Source organism: Marmota marmota, unplaced genomic scaffold (genome assembly GCF_001458135.2).
Source record: "Marmota marmota marmota unplaced genomic scaffold, marMar, whole genome shotgun sequence".
Classification (NCBI taxonomy): domain Eukaryota; kingdom Metazoa; phylum Chordata; class Mammalia; order Rodentia; family Sciuridae; genus Marmota; species Marmota marmota.
This window is the reverse complement of record NW_026000108.1, coordinates 27,840,843-27,863,213: the sequence shown is the minus strand read 5'-3', so window position 1 is coordinate 27,863,213 and position 22,371 is coordinate 27,840,843. Positions and strand designations below refer to the sequence as shown.

The 22,371-nt window shown below is 32.8% G+C and overlaps 1 protein-coding gene and 1 pseudogene across 1 annotated transcript in view; both read left to right on the top strand.

Annotated features, from left to right (window-relative positions):
• Arap2 (ArfGAP with RhoGAP domain, ankyrin repeat and PH domain 2) overlaps window positions 1–22,371 on the top strand; it is a 188,153-nt gene that overhangs the window by 144,071 nt on the left and 21,711 nt on the right. The window contains exons 27-28 of the mRNA XM_048784042.1: window positions 7,184–7,312; window positions 19,745–19,872. Of these exons, the coding sequence (XP_048639999.1) occupies window positions 7,184–7,312; window positions 19,745–19,872 (257 nt within the window). The remainder of the gene's footprint in view (window positions 1–7,183; window positions 7,313–19,744; window positions 19,873–22,371) is intronic.
• Window positions 13,774–19,738, top strand: LOC125610953 (annotated as a pseudogene).

Here is a 22,371-nt window from a genome sequence, read left to right as displayed (position 1 = left end):
TGTGTGTGTGTGTGTGTGTGTGTGTGTGTGTGTGTGTATATATATATATATATATATATATATATATTAGTTCTACCCCAGACCATATATTTTTTGGGCATTGATTATATGTTTTAGATCTTCATATCTCATACGGCTTCTTGGATTATGCACAGTTGTAGACTAGACCCCATTAAAGTCTCTTTAACTGAGCTGGAAAAACAAATAATAAACGATTTGTGTTTTGTGGCTCCTTATTCAGATTTATACAAATATGGAAGTCACATAGAAAGTGATCCCTGCTTGTAGATTGGGAACCACTTAGATAGAGAGTTCTAAGCCCTGGTTACGGATTGGATAGTTGATTCTTACCTGCATGCTATTCTATTTCTGTTGTTTTTGAAGATATTTACTGCAGAATGCGGACTGATTTATTTTAGGGTAAACATCCACTCCCTACCACACTTAGTCTCTCGAGATTTGAGTCAGATTAAATCATGTCCCTCTGTCATAGCTTATTAGAGCTCTGTCTTTAGCCCTGACCCAACTGAGTGGAACAGGCAGAATAAATGAGAACAGGAAGGATCTGTAGCTAGAAGTAGAATCACATTCTACCTGGAAACACAGTTTTTGATATTTCCTTTCAGAAAATCAAGGGATTCTCATCCTAAAAATGGCTGATTATCAAATTGCATGTGATAAACAGCACCTCACAAACACTAAAATTGGATTGGATCTTTAAAAATCATTGCTATTCTTTCTAATTAAAAAAAATAGAAAAATGTTATCTTAATTAAGAATAAGAAGACTAGGACACATCAAGTCATTTTGATTTATGAATGTCTAAGCCAAAGAAGAACTATCCATGTGCATCAAGAGAGAAAATATTTGGTATTAAGAATTTAAATTTGACATGGCTTTAATGTTTGCTTAACAGTACATACAGAAATGGCCAGAAGAAAAAAAACAAATAAATAATTTTTTTCACTGCTTCTAAAGGAGCAGTGGTAGGGAAACAAGAAAAGGCCCTGTGATTGTGTTGGTAGACTGAAGCAGATGGAGCCTGTGTGAATCGTCTGAACTTCTGAAATGTTAAAAATCTTTATTTCAAGTATCATGCAAGGAAGATAAATGAAATATTAAAGGAAGAAAAACATAAAGGACTAGGTAGTCACAAGACTGTAATTGGTAGGAAGAATGTCATCAGGGAGTTAGTGAGTTTTCCAATGTAAAATAAATCCTCCAAGTAATCACATAACCAAAAATGAATAAATTAATTAATGATAATAAACCAGAGTACTAAGTTTTATTTTATTATTTTATTTTCCTATAAATTTTAAAGTAGTAGTTTTCTGTCATGTTATATTGAATACCTCTTTTGTGCACTAACTATTCCATATTATTCCTATATTATCCTGAGATAATGTATTATACTTATTTTAAAAATTAGTATAATATCTCATTATAATATAAAAATGAATAAGCAGAAAGTATGCATTATGCCATGTAACTGCCTGTAATTATATGTGTCTTTGGTCGAAGATGATAAAAATAGATCCTTAAACCTATAAATTGAATTCAATTGATGTGAAATTTAAAAATACAGATGATGTAAGTATGTCAATTTGTGACTCAAACGATGTTACTAGCATTATCATTGTTGAAATGGAGAACAGTTTTTAGAAAAAGCTTTTCCTAAAACAAAGCACGGTCTCTCTGTGGTAATCAGATTCATGGGAAAATAGTTTGTTATAATCATGTAAAATATTTAGGTAACTTTTACATCTTGATTTTATACATAATACTCAACCATGTAACATACAAAATCATATTAGATTCTAGGCTCAATCAATTAATTTATAAATAGGATTTCCCTTTAAATGAATGCCTGGTGTGACATGTGAAATTTGTTCTGGATAGAGCACAGATCTTTCTTGAAGAATGTCAAGCATCTTTGACTCACTTCCACCAATTATTAGAACAAGATCAAACCCTCCGTAGCAAAGCATGTTTGTCAGCTTTCTGTAGCTATGACAGATACCTTAGATAAATCAACTTCTGAGGAGGAAAGTTTTATTTTGGCTTACAGTTTCAGAGGTATCTGTCCATGGATGCTTGCCCCTGTCACTTTGGGCCTATGGTAGCCTCCCTTAGCAGTTGCTACATATTCTGTCATCTGTAATTTCCTGGGGTCTCCGTTGTAACTTCACCTTCAGTCTCACAGTTTTGTGCATCATCCTGTCAGGTCGGCTGGCAGGGACTCCAGATACACCACACACTCCCTGGACACTCAGGCTTTCCTTTGAAATCTCAGTGGAAGCCTCCAGGACCCTGTAACTAACTTTTGTTTTCTGCATGCCTGCAAAATCAGCACCAGGTAGACAATGCCAAAGTCTTCCACTGACATGAATTGTATCAATACCTCTGGGAACCGTGGCTACAGTGGCCTTCTTGGTAGCTTAACGTAAGTGATCCTAAGCAAATTACTAGCTGGCAGCCCTGTGTGACCAGAGTAAAAGTTTACATTTTTGTATGTACCTTTGATCATGCTGTGAGACCTTACCATTCCTCTGATGTCCTCCAAGCATCTTTCTTATTCTCCTGGTACATGGTACTTGGTTTTTATTGATGGCTTTAATCTTCATAACTTCCTGACTATACCTTTAAACTAACTCCTTTTAGGCCAAACTGCAAGTTTTTCCAGTCTTTTCTCTGTTTTTTGCTTCCATTTTTCACTGAAAATCTAGCTCAAAGCATCCACCAATTCCCATGCCACACTGCCTTGGTGCTGTGCTGCCTTAAAATTTCTTCCACTAGATTAATTAGTTCATCACCTTTCAACTCAGCCTCTTGCAAAGTCTCAGCACATGGGCGAAATGTAAAGCTCTTTCTCAGAATGTAACATGAATGGCCTCTAGTCCAGTTACCAATACATATCTCATTTCCATCTTAAATTTACTCTCTATATTCCTGTCCATCTGGTCTTCTGAGTCCCCACTAGAATCATCTATTAATTTCTGCTTGCAATATTCTAAGCTTTCTCTCGCCAGCTTCTCTAAACTCTTTCTGCAAACCAGTTCCAAAAGCTCCTGAATCACATTGTTAGTTATAGACATAGCCGTGACCCCACTTCTTGTACCAATGTTCTTTGTTAGTCACTTTCCATCTCTGTCACAGGTACCTGAGATAAAATCTTTTATAAAGAGGAAAAGGTTGTTTTTGGCTCACAATTTCAGAGGTATTCAGTCGATGGTCAATTGGCTCCATTGGTTTGGGGCAGATGGTGAGGGTGGGGAGCATGTGGTAGAGCAGAGCTGCTAACTTAATGGTGTCTGGAAAGCAGAAAGGAGGGTCTAGGATCTCAGTATCCTCTTCAGGGGTATGCCCCCAGTGCCCTAACTTTTTTACATCAGGTCCCAGCCCTTAAAGATTCCACCGCCTCCCAATATCATCACAGGCTATTGTTCCAGCTGTCAACACATAGCTTTTGGGAGATGTTCAAGTCCCAACTGTGGCAGAGATGATAACCCCTCTATCAACAGCTACTCTTCTAAAGTATGCTGTGATTTTAACACTTAATCCTAAAACTGACCTTATTGTCCACTAGTGTAATCTCTGTGCCTTGAGGTCTTTCACAACTTGAAATAGATGAACTGCCTAAGGAGTCTCATTTCAGTGAGCTTTACTGCGAGTTTTGAGTTTATGAAGCAGTTACTTTCTGTGTAGTAAGATCAGTGAAATGTTTGCTGGTTCCTCCCTCATAGCTGCCATGATACAGATCTCTTTATTTTAGTCAGGATCCTTTCTAGCTCTTCTCCTCATTGGTACATAAACCACTGCTCCCCTCTGATGATATAGATCATTAGAGAAAGGCTTTCACAGCTCTAAGTTTGGCACTAAGAATTTGGTTATTGGGGAAGTAGCAATTGTCTCTGGGAGCTCTGTGTTATTACTACCTGAAACTTAAGGGCAACAAATAAAATATTATTTCAGGTGGAAAATGAATGGATTTTTATTTAACAAGAGAGGCCAGGTTCATTCTTTGCATAGAATTTTAAATAATAAATACTGTTGTGCTTTAACCCAGATAAATAACTGCCAATGTGACCTCTTTTCCCCAAAGGAGTACACTGAGGGCTTAGCAATTTTCATTCTAGTATCCAAAAGAACTATTTATTTCTCAGTAATGCCCTAATGCCAAGTGACATACACACTATATAATCTCTCATGACAGATGGTTTCAAGTGCAACTATAAATTAAAATTTGTTTATTTCTAATAATTTATATTCCAACAATGCTTGAGGACTCAATCATTTTTCCTACTCCTTATCCCTTTCTAATTAATGCCAGTAATGCATTTGACAGTCTAATATGTATTTATCTTCCCATCATGTTTTCCAGCTCTGTCTCTCGGACCTAGAGTTTGTAAGGCTTTTTTCCTCTAATGTATTTCATATTTTGATACTGATGTGAAAAATATACTTAGCTTTTTGTAACTAAATTTAAGTATATATCCACTGATGACCTCTATACCTGCTGTGATATATTTCAGTATAATTAGGAAAACTGTAGGTCTGTCACTGTAGTATCTACTTGCAATAGTGTGTATTAGTGATCCTTCTTTATATAAATGTCTGACATTTGGAAGTTGAATTAGCAATTTAATCTTGTAATAAAGGAGAGTGAGTTTTACTTCAAGCCACTTACTCTATTCCAATTAAGAATATTATTTTTGCATTGTCAAACCAACTGCTCAACCATCAGTTTCCTTACAGGAAGGGTGTTGAAACTCTCTTGTGGTTGTTTCCTTAACATCTTCTTAGGAATGGTAGAAAATTAAAGGAGGATTTTTGAATTCTAGTGCTTTTTGCTTTGTTTACGTATTTGTTACCTTGTCCAGTACTCAAAACAATCTTAGTAAGTTCTAATTATTTTTCCCCAAAATTATATGTGAGAAACCATCATGTAGAGGTTTATATACTTGACCAAAGTAAAATTCAGTGTAATAGTTAAGATTTGGGACTTCAAAATCAGATGGGTTTGGGGTTCAAGTCTGTTTCTCACTAAACTGTTAATATGGCTTTGGGGAAAAAGCTGAAATATGTGATAGGTTTCTTATGTGTAAAATATGAATAATAGTAGTACTATGTAATAATAGCAAAGAATATTATTGTGAGAATTTAAAGTGGTAGCTAATATAAAATAACTTTATGTATATATATTATACGCACACACATACACACACACACGTATACTATTGAAATGGGTGTTATTCCAGAAATGACAATTGTTAATGGGATAATAATGTCCTAGAATAAAGAATTATGTATTGCCAAATATAAAGGGAGTGCTTATTCTATAATAAGTTTTATATTTGAATACCTCTAATTCCAAATATAACCAACTAATGGGTTAATCAGTGATTGAGTTATAATTTTGGCAAATTATGGGCAATTATCATCTTTGCCCACCAAAGCTTTTGGAGAATTATTTGAAGGGACACCAATATTGATATAGCACAAAACGCTTTTGTCTGGTTTTATAAGTAATTATGTGTATTTTTTCTGGTCTAGTCTGATAACAAATACTTTCTGTTAAAATATGGCCCATCAAAGAAATTAATAAAGTATTTTATTCCTAAAATATTTACTGAGCATCTTTTGTGTACTCAGTTCTATGCTGTATGCAGGGGATATATATCAGTAAATAGAATCCTCAAGGTGTATGGACTAATGACTCTTAGGTGGTTTTTGTTTGTTTGGCTTTTGTTTTTCTTTTTAAATTATCATTATAATAATAAGTAGGCTTGCTCCAATAGGCACAGAATGAAGAACTGGATATTAGTTTATTGGCTAAGAATCAAAAATCTGGTAATTTATATTGGAAGCAGAACACATGTTCTCTTACAAACTGAGATTATTGATAACTTCTCAAATCATGTATTAGTAGCAATGCAGACAGGCATTAGGGAACATGTGATATATTTAGTCCATTTTACTTTTAAATATTGTTACCAATTACAATATCATGTTTCACATATGATTACAATGCCTTTTCTATGCTCTTTCTTGTTTGTCATTAGCAGTACTACTTTAAAAAAAATACTCAAGTGCTATATGCTGTATGTTTAGGAGGATCTGAAAGAGTTGAGTTGACTTATATCTGGCTATGATATTAGTAAAGCATCATCAACATCATGTCAGAGTTCTGTTCTTCCTATTTCAAATATGCTATTTCTAGTGTACTGAAAGGTTTGAATGTCTTTTTTACAAGCATATGCCTCTGTCGTTACATTTTAATTTCTTAATTGATTGTCATATTTTGATCAAAAAAACTTTCCGTGAAGCTTTGATTGTAATTATAAAACTTTTCTTTAAACTCGATGCTAAGAATGTATGACACATTTTTCTAAAACAAAATATATATAGATAAAGATTCATCAAAGAGAAGTCTTAAAGCTGTCATTTAATTTCTTTTTTATTGTCCTCAATCATTTTCCTTCATCAACATTTAATGTATAATATTGCAACATTGTGTTTCTGATTGATATTTCCACTAATAGAGATTATTAAATATTATTTTTATAATTATTTTTACATATTCTCTGTAATAATATCTATAATTTCATATTAATTGGCTGTGAAAATACCAACTATATGTTGTTCACTTGTATTGATCAGAAATTATAATATTCTAATCTAATGGGATAAACACAGGATTAATTCATGCTTATTAGTACTAGATAAAATTAATTTTTCTAGTCCTTTTAAAGTTATTTAATTGCATATGCAAATAACTCTCCCTAAGCAAACCTGAATATTACCTGAATTAAACAGAAGTTACAATAAGACACATATTCATTCTACTAAAGGTAGTATACTAAGTTTTATCTAAAGCAAGGTAATTATGAAATTTAAAAGATAATTGCATAAAAAACAATTGTTCCCACACAGAATAATTTATACAACAAATTTTGTTGTGTGCTAATAGTGTTTCAGGTATCAGGGTCTCAAATACAGTTCTGATGCTATTATTGTGTAAACGTATACATAAGATAAATTATGTATATGTTGTGTACAGATCATTGAAAATTATTTTTTAATTTATGACAAAATAATTTTCTTTTTTAATTTGTTTTAATTAGTTTCACATGACAATTTTCATATTTTTATTTTCATTTTGATTTGGGTTTTATGTTTGCAGAGCGTCCTCTTCACTACACAGAAAACGTGTTGGAGCAGGTGCTTCGGTGGAGTTCATTAGCAGAACCTGGCTCAGCTTATCTTGTGGTGAAGAAATTCTTAACCATGGACGTGATTAAACACCACAGAGGTATATGCCATTGCTTCACTTGTAGTGACAGTTGACGGTTTAAGTCATTAACGGATAGTTATTATGACACAAGTGGTATTTTAAAATGCAAAAAATTAATAGCTAAACACAGAATCTGATTACATGGTATCATAGAAAAGAAGAGTATATGAATAAGGGTAAATCTTCTAGCACGTAGTCTCAAGGTAACAGGTGGTAATTTGACGATACCAAGTTTAAAAAGTTTTTGGAAGTAATGGTTTGTGTTTTTAAAGGTTGTTTGCCATTTTTGTGCTGATGGGTTTTCCAAATGTGAGACTGATGATGAGTCCTTTCCTAGAATTATGTTTTTCTTCTTTTTTTTTTTAGAATTATGTTTTTCTTTAGGAAAATTTTTTGGCCATTTAAGAAGCTCAAGATTGGCTCTAAGATCAAGTGCTTTGCATAAGTCTCACTTTTTCACCGTGACATTGGAAAACAAATAAGAACAGAATTAAATACTTTCAGTAAGGATACTTTCCATTCATCTAGAAGAACACAATGTACATTGTAAGGTTAAATAAGCAGTTAGCTCATATAAGTGAACTGTATAAGACAATCTCTGAACATATGTAAGGATTTAAGTTTTTGAATATGAAATTAACCACAAACTTTATAAGTTATATTTAAAATGACCATTACTGTTTTGTTAATTACATATGATTATTCATGCTCTGTAGACACTGAGGTTTACTGAAACTTTTAAAAATTCCCCTGTTGGTCATCTTGTCATACAGATTTTACAATTAAGGGAAAGAGAAGATCAGAGAACTTGAGTAACTTGCTTCAGATTGCTTACATACCAAATAGTAGCTTTGAGAACAGATTGGTCTGCCTTCTAATTATTAAGAGAAACAAATAAACAAAAAAAAAGGATGAAGGATGAGGAGTGCTGTACAGTTCTAAAATAGTATAAACCTGCTCAGTTCAAAAATTACACACTAAAAACTATGATTAGTGAGCTTTTAACTATGCCAAAGCTAATGTGGTAAATTTCTGATTTGACGATCCTGTTCTTTGTATTTAACACTTAATTTGGAAGTATTCTTGCAAAATGCATTGTTTTTATGAACATCCAAATAAAACAGATATTATTCTTTTGCCATAGAAATTTAGCCTTTCAGGGGGCTTTGCTATATTTTGAGTTACTACTCCTATCTATAATCTTGATACTTCTTTCCCATTCATTCTTAGGAATTACCATATAATGTCTCTCTAATCAAGCGAGTGCATCATGAATCCATGCCATAGAGCAGTGGTGGTTTTCATTGAGGGATGTTTTTGCCACCCAGAGACATTTGGCAATGCCTGCAGACATTTCTGACTGTCACAGCTTGAAAGGGGTTGGGAAACTGGAACTATATTTAGTGAATACAGACCAGGGATGCTGCTAAAGATCCTGCCAAACACAGGGCATCTCTGTACAAGGCATTACCTAGAATTCAGATGGCAATTTTAATTGAGATAATCTATGAAATCTGTTCTAGCTCACAAAGTCTGTTATTCTTCCATTTTAATATCAGGATAAAGAAAAAAAAAACATTAGGAAAAACAAAACAAAAAAATTGGGCTATGGATATAGCTCTCAATTGTAGAACATTTGCCTATCATATGTAAGGTCCTGGATTCAATCTTTACTTCCACGTCCCTCCCTGCCAAAAAAAGGTAATGAAAAAGTATTGAGCCATACCCTGTCAATATTATGAAACACAAGTGATCACTTCCCATGGTTTATTTTCTCATAGAGGATAACTTAATTTTCTATCTTTTTTTTTCTTTCTGAAGAAAATTTTCTTTTTTCTTCAAATATTCTCCTAAAATATCCCTAATTCTCCACATTGCCAAATGTTTGAAATTTACACCTACATATAATAACTGAATGCTAGAGGGCTGGCTGTGTGAATAAAAATCTATAATAAATAAGACCTTAAAATGTAATGATAGAAAGGAAGATTTTGTGCATGCAGGACTAAGGGTAACCCAAAGCAAGGATATCATTCTATGCTGTTAATCCTTGAAAAAAAATCAGGATTAAACATGAGCTGATTTAATGCAATTATATGTGAGTAAAATCTCTATGTTGTTTAAAGGCAAAAAGAAACTTTATGTCATGCAGTGACATGTTGTATTTTTGTTCTATTCTCAAACTGGGTATTGGATTGGGTTTTACAGTGACATTGCTATATTCCATTGCATGCTCTACATGTGATACAAATTAGCCCTTCTGTTGGATGAGCATTTGGTCTGTAAGGGCCAGACAAAGCATCTTGCATAAAAACTGGGAGAAGTCAAGGAGAGGAGAGAAAGTGACAGACTTACATGATATAATTTCAGACATTTTAATAAAGCATTATCCTAGAGTAAAATGTCAGAAAACTTCTTCATTGAGCTTTTTTTTTTTTTTTTTTGGTCTCCTTCAATCTTCTAACAGAGTGGGAGCTATAAATGACAAATCCCTGTTCCTACACTATCTCTACATAATTTTGCCAATCCAATATGCAGCATCTGGTATTATACTACTGATAGTTCTTTCTATCAGTACATCAGGTCTGTATGAAAGAAAAAGAATGGAATTTTAAAATAATAAATTTGTTAATTGAACCATTTCCTATTGTCAGCTATTACCAATTTAAAATACTTTTATCCTATAAAATTTTATGAACATTTAAAATTATTTGACTTATATTCAGATAATCAAAGCAAAATAATCATTTTTATTATCCTTCTTTCCACATCTGTTTTATTTCAGCTAGGATTGTCCTATCTTTCATATTTTTTTGAAAAAATCAATATCTTAAGTCATGATTCAAACCCCATAATTTTGTGTGTCTCACAGCAACTGGGAGCTTATTAATGCTTGCTATGGGGTATACTTTGTGCTCAATTTTGGGTAAGATAGGTGTTTATTTCACTCTGTCTTAGAGAATGTCTGCTAATCAATCACAATGACCAGCTAGTCCTGAATTATTGTTCCATTTATTATATACACTATATCTTACAATTGGAATCTAAATGGAATGTAATGAAAGTAAATCAAATGTGATTTCTATGACACTTTACTAGGAGGAAAACTGAAATGATCTCAGAAATAATTATTCTTCAAAACAGAAAAGGAAATATGTTAAAATTTCTGTTTTACATTCTTAAGATTTTTTTTCTTCCATCTTAGAGTTCAACTAGAAGTCGGCAGTTTGAATATAAAAGTAGTTGGATGCAACCACATTTTCTCTAAGTAATGAATAGCTGATTTGTTACCTTGTATTAAAATATAGAGTTCAGACTGGGGATGTAGCTCAGTGGTAGCTGAGCTTAGCATGTAAGAGGTCCTGGGTTCAAACCCCAATGCCCAAACAATAGCAGTTACAATGTCCAAACCAAACAAATACCAGATAGACATCAAAACATAAAAGATGCACTATACCTATATGGTAAACACACACACACACACACACACACACACACACACACACACACACACTTTGTCTCTGTAAATGTTCTATATACATATATGACAGATATATGTATTTCTTTGATTTATTGGTAGTTTTCTGATTTTTAAGGGATAAATTATAAGTTTACACTTCTGTTTGACATAATGCTTGCAACACTTTCTAAATCAAGAACTTGGTGTTCACTGTACTTTAGGGATTTTAAGTTCTTCAATTCTCTTATTTTATATGAACCATTTAAAATGTAGACATCATAAGTAGGAATAGATTTTAGGATCATCTAACATTTAATTTCTGCTCATTCAGTTAAGGTAATGAAATAACATACTTTACTTTTATAGAAATATATGAGAGTAAAATAATTTTATTTTGTCTCTACTTAGAAAGCAATTTGGTGTTTTTCAAAAGCTGCATTTTATTTCTCAGAAACATTTTGTGCCATTGCCATTATTGTAATGAGGAGTTAATTAACTTGAAAAGAAAGATAATAGACCTCAAATTTCATTTCTACTCTACAGATTATAAGCTGAGACATTGGGATAGGAATAATAAAACTTCATTTAAGTTGCTATTTAGACTTTGTCATAGTCCATCTTTTAGTATTGAGTTTCAAACTTTCAGTCACAAATTATAAACAGCTTTTCTTAAGGTTCCATAATAATTTCACTTTAAGTCTTATTTTAATCACTAAAATTATTTAAATTGTCCAAATAGAATTTCATTCATGAGAATAAAATCTTAATGATTGAAATAGAGAAGAAATAATTTCAACATATATTTGTAACTTAAATATAAGATTCCTACATGTTTGTAAATATAGGATTTTGTATATGACAGATGGTTTTGAATTAAATTTATATTAGAATAATGAAAAATGCAAAACTGCTTCTGACAAAATTCAGACCTGGAAAGACTTTCATTGTCAATAGAATTAATAAAATAAAATTCAGACAGAAGTAAAAGCAGCCCATTATGTATAGTCTAGATGAAATTATTTGTTCTCCACTTCCCATTAAATCTTCTTAAATTCAAAGATGTGTAAAAGGTTGAAGCTAAGATCTAGCCCACTTAAAGTTAAAGTACTTTCTTGGATATTTATAACAGTTCTTTATATTTACTATAGACTTGTGAATGTCTTTTCTCTGATAGTGTGATTCTCTAGTGGAAAAACCAATTGGTGAGTTTTATTAGCTTTCTGTTTCATATAGAATTCCAAGATAGAAAATTTGAAGGATTGTTAAGCATTATCTTTACCCATGGGAACAGAAAATCTAAATATATGAAGCCTATTTAAATACAAGGGTACAAATACAGCATGAAATAAATGAGTATTTCAGGCCAGGATGTTTATGGAGAGGTTCCAAGTGCCGAAACACAATTCAAGTAGATTATCCTTGACATCTCTTTCAACACCGAATGTCTCTTATTCAGGGAAATATGATTCTTTGTTTAGTTCTTCTTGTCCCAGTATAGAAGACAGAATTCTGTGTTAGATATTAAGAAATCTGGATTCTTAATCTAGTATGGTAGCTTTTTAAACTTGTCAAATACTATGAGCTATAATTTTGACATTTATATATGAGATGATAGTACCTGTACTTCCTGTTTTGGAAAGTTGAATGATATTGATATATTTATCTATCTATCTATATCTATATCTATATATCTATATCTATATATCTATATCTATATCTATATATCTATATCTATATCTATATATCTATATATCTATATATCTATATATATATATATATATATATACACACACACACACACACACACACACACATATCACCTATAATACTAAGTTTATTTTAGAAATAGTTCATTGTAATTCAGTATAAAATGATAAAAACAATAGAAAATATATTTCCACAATCAGCTGCATTATCAGTAAAATGACAAAGAGCCTCTTACACTTTTCTATTCAATTATGTTTCAGTAGTAACTACACTTATAATTTAACTATTTATAAATAATTATATACCAAAAGTTGTCATTAAACCTCTAGCTCTATTAATCTTATCCTCTTCCATAAAATAACAAAAAGGAAAATCAACTGGGAATGTGGTGGTGATGGGGAATATAGTTGGCATATCCTATGAAATAGATTTATTCCTTGCAGTATAACAATATTATTGTATTTACTAGTCTTAATTTTTATTATTATCTACTACAGAATTAAGGAAATCTCACCCACTGTGTTCTAACATAAATCTTCATGTGTTAATAAAACAATGGAAGGGAGAAATAGTTTAGTTTCAAGAAGCTATTATGTCCACGTTGGTGTTCTCTCAGTTGTATATTTAAATTTTTGTGAAATTCATTTTGAATGAATGCAAAACAATGAGTGAAAATGTATTAGTAATTCTGCTTCCTCCAAATTAAAGAAATACATATTTTCTATGGAATAAATACCAAACAAAGGAAATCATACCCAATTTTATATTAGGAAGAACTTTTTAAGATTTATTTTAAAAACTTTTTCCTTATTTTTTGTTGGTGCATTATAGTTACACATAATGGTGGGATTTCTTGTATATATTTGTACATACACATGATATAACAATACACTTTGTCCAATATCATTCCCCAGTATTTCTCCTTACTCTGCCCTATTCCCTCCTTCTGGAGCCTTCCTCTACTCTACTGATCTCCCTTCGATTTTCATAAGATTTGACTACTTCCTTTCTTTTCCCTTAGAAAAAAATATATGACCGTTGACTTTTTGAATTTAACTCATTTCATTTAACATAATATTTCCAAGTTCCATCCATTTCCCTGCCAATGACATAATTTTACTCTTCCTTATTGCTGAAGAAACTCCATTGAGCATATATACTACTTTTTTTTTAATGCATTCATCTGTTGATGGACATATACGCTGGTTCCATAGTTTGACTATTGTGAATTAGGCTGCTATATACACGGGCATGCATGTATCACTATAGTATGATGACTTTAATTCTTCAGGATAAATACCAAGGAGTGATATAGCTGCACCATATGCTAGTTCCATGCCTAGTCTTTTGAGGAACCTCCATACTGATTTCCAGAGTCGCCGTACTAATTTACAGTTCCACTAACACAAACGTACATTTTTTTCCATTTCAATAGCATGTATTCATTCTTTGTCTTCTCGATGGCTGCCAGTATAACTAGAGTGAGAAGAAATCTCGTATGGTTTTGATTTGATTTTCCTGATTGCTAGGGATGTTGAACATTTATTTATTTATTTATTAGCCATTTGTATTTCTTTTCTTAAAAGAATGTCTTTTTCATCCCATTCATTGTTTTGTGTGTGTGTGTGTGTGTGTGTTAAGTTTTTTTTTTTTTTTTTTTTTTTTTTTAGTTCTTTGTGTATTCTAGATATTACTATGCTGACAGAAGAGCAACTGGCAAAGATTTTGGCTTGATGTCTGTTTTTTTTTGTTTTTTTTTTTTTGGACCTAGGAGTAGCTCCCCCTGCTTGTTTTCAGGCTCCATTTGCATGGTATATCAATTTCCATCCTTTCACTTTCAGCCTGATGCTCTGTTTCCCTGTAAGACACAATAAATCAAAATGTTCAGTTGAAAGTCTAATAGAATAGGCCATCCTGAAGACAAAATCTTAGAGATGGAAGACGAAATGTTTGGCCTTTAACATTCAGAAAAAGAAATATTAAAGAAGTAACTATGACCAGAATACAAAAGAACCCTGGGTCAATATTAAGAGATGAAATATAAGAATCATTTGAATTGAAGAACATTGTGAGATGCAGGCTAATGGAATGAAAAATCTTTTCTGGGAAATATTAACAGAAAAATTTTCAAAATCTTCAGAAGAGAAGACATCCATAGAATGCATTTAGAACTCCAAGTAGACAAGATCAAAACAGAACCTCTTAACAACATATTTTAATTAAAATGCCTAACATACTGAACAAAGAAGTTTAAAAGTCTTAAGAGAAACTATCAGGTCACATTTACAGACAAGTCAATCATAATTCCTTCTGACTTCTTTGTACAAATTCTAAAATCCAGAATTGCTTAGAATAATGTCTTCTAATTCCTGAAAGAAAATAACTGTCAAGCAAGATTGCTATATCTAGCAAAAGTATCCTTCAAAACCAAACAGAAATAAAAACCTTCCAAGATAAGCAAAAACTAGAAGAATTCATGATCATTAAGTTAGTAATGCAGAAAATGCCTTTAAAAAAACCTTCACACTGAAGAAATAAAAAGTGAAACCCACAACTCTCAAATGAACAAATCTCATTTGAAAAGTAGGTAAGGAGATAAGAAAAAGTACCAAGTTAAACATTATAAATAAATCAGAATGGAGGATTGAAGGACAGGGCATGGTTCTTGGCCACTGCTAGCCACGTTCTTCCTCTTTCCCTGATAGAGACTCTCACTGGCACCATGTCTGCCTACCCAAAAAGCTACAGCCCTTTGTGTGAGGAAGACAAAGACTCTCATCCAGCCAGGTGGAGGGATGCCTGCAACTTCCCTCATAGACCCAAAGCACCTGCCGATACGCAGCAGTACCTATGGTAGGATGTGTTGTGCAGAGAAGAGGCCAGAACCACCAGCACTAGTAGGTCCCTGTCCCTTATGAACTAGTTTAGCAGCTAGTAGTACTAGAACACACAGAAAAAAATGGTAGACAAAATGGATCAAGATATGAAGACAGGTAAGAAACATATCAGTTACTTCAAATTCAAATCAACAGAGACCCTACCTGAATAGAATGGTACACTCACTCCCCAGGAGAACAGCAGATTAAAAGAAGCCATAAATATAAGTACAGAACAGGAGACAAAGTACCAAGCCAGCCACCCAAACCTCAGAAAGCTGAATAATATAGGCTCTGTCTTTGGAGGGCCTGGTTCTGCTATATCTTTTATCCAAAGAGCCTACACCTTCAAGCCTATCAACAGAAAATTGACAGCAACCTAGATGAACTGTCGATGGGACTAGGTGGTCTCAAGCACATAGCCCTAGGGATAAATACAGAAATTGAGCAAGATGACATTCTTGACCAACTAACAACTAAAGTGGACAAATTAGATATCAACATAAAAAGCACAGAAAGAAAAGTTTGGGAACTCTAATGATGAAAAGATTGGAAAGATCTCATTTTAAACTCTCAAGAAATTTTGTGTGTTATTTAGTATGTAAATTCATGTGTGTTTGCAAATGTTATAACACAATGGTATTAAGAGATTTTTGTTGAGATGGAAAAAAAAAGAAATCTGAATGCCAAGAATTATTAAATACCTCTGTATAATAACATTGAATGTAAATGGTCTCAGCTTTCCAAATAAAAGACATAGTCTGGCAAAATGAATTTAAAAACAAGACCCAACTATATATTCCTTGCAAGAGACTCACAGGCAAAAAGCTAACACTTCAATAAAAGATATAATGATAGTTACACACTGCTCCAAATGCTATTGCACCTAATTGCTTAAAACAGTAGTAGAATTAAAGATTCAGACCCCAGTACAATTGGTTTAAGCACACCTATCTCACCAATAGATATACCATGTAGATATAAATGTAGTGAAGACTCTTTGGACCTGAAAAATATTCTAAATCAAATGGACTTAACAGACATCCATAGAATATTTCATCTAACAATAGATGAATCTACTTTCTTCTCAGTATATGGGAACCTTCTCTGAGCTAGACACTATTTTAGGCCACCAAGCAACTCTCTATCAGATCATGATAGAATAAGCTTAGAAATCAACACCAAAATAAATAACCCTGCAGAAACTGTATACACTGAGAAACTGAATATTACACTTTTGAATGATTAATAGAGGACAGAAGAAGCAGGGTAGAAATTTAAAATTCTTAAAATCAAAGCTACAATGTACCTGAAACTATTGGGCACTATGAAGGGTGTTCTAAGACGAAAGTTTGTAGCTGTGTGGGCCTATATAAGAAAATCAGAAAAATCCCAAATAAATAACCTATTGATACATCTCAAAACCCTTGAGAAAGAAGGACAAACTAATTCCAAAACCTTTAGAAGAAAGGAAATTATTATAGTAAGGGCCAAAATCAATGAAATTGATAATTAAAGAATTACAAAGGGTCAATGCAAAGAAAAGTTAGCTCTTTGACAAGGTTGATAAGCCCTTAGACAAACTAACCACAAGAAAAACAAAGGGGAGATCCAAAGTTTAGGATGTTCAAAATGTGAACAGAGTTAATGCACTAGAGATGTAGCAAGGGATGGTTATAAAAGAGGAGGAGAAACAAAATAGGAAAAATAGGACCATATGATATGTGATACCTGACCTTCTGATTAGATCAGGAGAATATGATGAATATGGAATGACTATATAGAAAGGGGTTTGGCTAGAAAGATTGCTTATATAACATTGGAAATATTAGTGCTCTGAAGTGAGGAGTTAGAAAAATATGACCTCCAGAAAGATTAATGTTTTATGGAACAGTCCAGGAATCACAGCATTCCAAAGAGAGTTTCCAAAGGCATAGCACAGAGACTAATAGCACAGAGTTCTTACCAGAACTCAAGAATTATGAGGAAGCTGTCATACTATGAAGATCTTAGTGGTACATGCAAGCCAAGAAATTTTCATACCAACAGACTAGAATTGAACTCAGAGCTGACAGCACCTAGAGAGCAGTCATGGTGGACCCAACTGATGTGCACTTTTTGTTTGCTGGGCTAGATTATTCTGGAGCCAGGGAATGTTCTGTTGGGGATAAAGTGGAGAGAGTCAAATGTATGAGCAAAATCTCCCCAAGTTTAGGGACCATGAGGTAGCTAACCAGTGTGGAAGTGTGAATTACTGGAAACATTGAATCTATAACCTTGACTTTGTTACCTCCAACCATACATAACGCCCAACAAAGTGTATGTGCATCTTTATTTTTGCCCTTACTAAATAGGTATCCTTTAGTGTATTTTAACATCTTGAGAGAAGACAGAAATTTAGGTGTGAGAATTTTTAAACAGCTGTTTATATTCTTAACATTTATATTCAGATTTCATATTGCAAATTACTTTGTGTTCTTCCCTCACCCTTAACATATTTTCCTCTCAAAGCTTACCTCTGGTTTCCCTTAGTAATATATAGCTAACATACTCGATCACATACAATCATTATTAAAATAAATTTTTAATGAGTATACACCCAGAGTCAGAAATGGGTATTGTTTTTCCCTAAGCCTGCTTTCTCTTTGACCAATAAATGGGTCATTTAGACAGTAGGCCTTAGCTTTTTTTTCTTATTGGTAAGATTTTAAATGTTTATTAATTTGAACAATAATTAAAATGATGAGTACCATCAGAAGGAATTGGGTGGGTTTTGTCTGGCATAAGCAATATAAAATATATCTCACAATGTAATTTTAGCTCTTAAAATTCTTTGCCTACTTTTAAATTAATAATATTATATCGATTTCTTCACATTCCTGTTCTAATTTAGCTAAAGCATTAAGTCTATCCAGTGTTTTCTAAATTGCTTGCTGTATATCCTTTCTTCTTATTTACTTGTAAAATACCCTAACAATATTTTTCTACATAACAGAGTTTTAAGAGAATGTACCAGAAGACAAATTTTAGTAGTACATTTTAAGTAATTATTTTGTAGTCATAAAATACCTAAAAGGAACCTTTGTTGGCAGTATGATTTAGTACATGCTGGTATATGTGTCATTAACACCATCTGGTTTTGCTAATTACCTATGTTTGTGTTCTTGTTTATGGTCAGATTTAATCCTCGGGATTTTTGCTTTCATTTAGTCATGCCATGCTCATATTTGAGTTATAAGGAACTATTCCCATTTTTGACCTTTATTTTCTGATGCAAGTCATAATAAAGGTTTTATCAAAAAAAATTAAAGCTTATTAGCTTTAAATCTAAGAATTCTTTCTGAAACCTTTCAAGTTATTTTGCAAATTACAGAAACTATACATGGATATTTTAAATCCTGATAGCAACTTTTTGCCCTATGGATTTTTTGTATATTTTCTGATGTAAGGAAAGTCCGATGTACACAGCAGAATAGATGTCTTTATTTCTGGTTTATGAGAAAAGCAGATGCTGACACCAGAATGACCATGTAATAGTCATTTGACTCAAGATCCTGTTTCTTTTTTCTTACTCTTCTTCAATTCTTGTCAGCTCTTGAATATCTGGATTTCATGGGAACCTTTTAGACAGGTGATTTATCATCCATAAGATATAAATACATATTTTAATGTTCTCACCAGAAAGTAGTTGTTAATAGAATTAGTTTAAGCAATTTCTAAGCATGGAACAATGACAGCATTGCTCATGAAATATAATTGTTGTTAAATATTCTACTGCAGCCTTTCTGACTCTGGCCTATCTCATATTTTATCTCATATCATAATTTACAGTAATTTTTCTAATCCCTTAGAGTCCCTGAGTTAGAATTCCTAGATTCCTGAGTTTGAATTTCCGAAGATGTTTTCTTTTATTTGCAATTTTATATTAAGGCTGTTCAATGGAAATATAATTCACACATGTACTTTTAAATTGTATCATAGCCACATTTTAAGAAAAGTATTAAAAAAACCAGAGAAATTAATTTAATTATTTTACTATTGTTTTATTTATTCGCATATGCAAAATACCTCCACATGTAATCAACATTCAAAATAGTGACAGGATACTTTTTATTGAACAAAGTCTTCAAGATCTGGTATATATTTTATACTTTCAGCACACCTCAGTTCAGACTTAGAGCCTTTTCTGTGTCCATGGCACTTGGACGGCACTGGCGGGCCTGTAGAGCATAAAGAGCAATACCCTTGACGAAAGGTGTTCTCCAGGAATTCATCTTAACTGTTTTGTGGTAGATAAACCATTATTGTTTTGTACTGTCAAAACTGAAAGTAAGCAAATGTTTTCTCTTGTACTCTGAATAAAGTGAAAATGTACCCAACTTACAGAAGTAATGCTGTATTTCACAGAGAAAAGTATCAAAGAAGGAGTCTTGAAAATCAAAGAAGAACCATCTAAAATACTGTCTGGAAATAAGTTTCAAGACCGCTATTTTGTCTTACGGGATGGATACCTTTTTCTTTACAAGGATCCAAAGGTAATTGTATGAGTCAGATTTGAGCATGCATACATTTTTATTTGAGTATTGATGCATTCATTACATACCATTCTCAGCCATCTGTGGTGAAGTCCCTGCCTGCAGTAAATAAAATGCATGGTAAGCTGATGATTTCCTTCAGCCTCTGGATATGCATTAGTGTACTCAGTAATAACAGGGGAGAATTTTCTATGGCCTATCTAAGCATCTTAAATTTTTTAGAACAGAGAATAACTTAAGCCCTGAAGAAAGCTTTAAAATGTATTGCATAAACTAGCGTATAAATTTGCATCTTAGTCAATAAAATTAAGAGAAAATGTGTCATACCCTAAGGCAAAAGAGGCTTAAGTTTAGCTAATGGAAATTAATGAAAAGTGGCATAGAAGGGCAAAATTCAAACATTATAATAAATCTTAATGTCTTTCCAACAAATTTCAATGAAGTGATTCATGTAATGTCATATTTATTCATTTAATCTTATTTCCTCTAAGTTCGAATTCCCTGAAGAACTTTATTAGATAATTATAGAATAGAGAACTAAAGATAAATACAGGGAGTTAGATAAATGCTGTAGCTATGAGAAAATTGAACTTAGCATTAGAAAATCTTATATCCAATAAGAACTGGTTGTGTGAACAACAAGCAGCTTCACTTCTCAACCTCAAATTCTGAATCTCTAAAATGACAGTAGTAGTATGTGTCCAGCACTCCTGGTGGCTTTAATGCTTAAACAAGAAAGTATGTAAAAATACATTTTAAGATGAAATATTTTACAAGTATCTATGATGATTATAGCATGCTCATCAAAAGATGCCATTAAGGGCTGGGGTTGTGTGTATAAAGCACTTGCCTGGCATGTGTGAGGCACTGGGTTTGATCCTCAGCACCACATAAAAATAATAATTTTTTTAAAGATGCCATTAATAATATGAATAGAGAAGTCCCAGGATGAAAAAAAATATTCATAGCACATATCCAGGATATGAAGAAGTCTTCCAAAGCAACAATAAGAAAAAACAGCCTAATAAACATTAGAGCAAAGTATTGGACAGACACCACTGGAAGGAACATACAGAAAAGACCAATTAGCCATTGGACTAAAAGTGATTAATATAATTAGTTATTTGGGTATTGAAATTAAAACCATGATAGCTGGGTGCAGTGGTGCACTCCTGTAATCCCAGCAACTCAAGAGGCTGAGGCAGGAGGATTGCAAGTTCAAACCCAGCCTCAGCAACCTAGCGAGGCTCTTCTGAGCAACTCAGTGACATCCTGTCTGTAAAAATAATAATAATAATAATAAATAAATAAAAAAGAAAAAGAAGAAGAAAGAAAAAATAATAAATAAATAAAATCCTGAGGTACTACTTTGTACTCATTAATTTAACCTAAATCATGAGTGAAAACCCCAATGTTAGCAAGAATGCAGATTGACTAGAACTCTCATAAATAAATTGTTGTGGAAGGATAAGATCACACAATTATTGTGTAGAAAGATTTAGCAGGTTTTTTTTGGTTTTGTTTTGTTCTGATACTGGGAACTGAACAGAGAGGTGCTTTACTGTGGAGCTATAATGCCAACCCCACACTATTTTTTTGAGACAGGGTCTTACTAAGTTTATAAGGGTCTCTCTAAGTGCCCAGAGCTGGCCTTGAACTTGCAATCCTCCTACCTGGGCCTCCAAGCTTGCTGGGATTACAGGTATGCCTTACTGTACCTGGCAACAGTTTTTAAAATAAGTTTTTTTTTTCTTTTACCCATGATCCATTAATTCTATTCCTAGGTAGTACATCCTTATAATTAGTTTTATTTGTAAAAACTAAACATTCCAAATGTCTAACAAGAAAATGCAACATTCATAGGATTGAATTCAACTCATCAATAAAAATGATTGGATTCTAATGCATGCAACAATATTGGTGAATGTTCAAAACCTGTTAAACAAAAGAAGCTTGGTGCAAAATAGTACCATATGCAAAACCATTCTATGGTGACAGAAGTCAGAAAATTTGGGGAGTTGGATAGAAAATTGCCGTGAAATTGCCAATGGAAAGATCAGTAGGACAATTTCTCCATCCTGTTGTGGATGTGGGTCACAGGATTGTATACAGTAACATTTCTTCTTGAGATTCATATGGTACCAAGACCGTTGTTTTCAATGTAGAATGGCAGTCATCAGGTGCTGGAGACTGTTTTTATACTGAATATTCACTTTATACTGAATATTCCCTTGTGTAAACGTTGCTTGCATTTTTTAAGTGAATGACACTTGACCGTGTTCTGCTGTGGGAATGTACAGAGAATAACCAGACCTAGAACATTTGTTAATATATTATTTAAAAAAAAAAAAAACACTATGAGGCTGCTTTCCAAATATGAAGCCCCATTTTTTCTTTCTTTCTTTCTTTCTTTCTTTTTTTTTTTTTTTGTGGCTTCTCTTGAGCTCCTTGAGCTCTCCACATGCTATAACTGCTTTCCATATATATATATATATATAT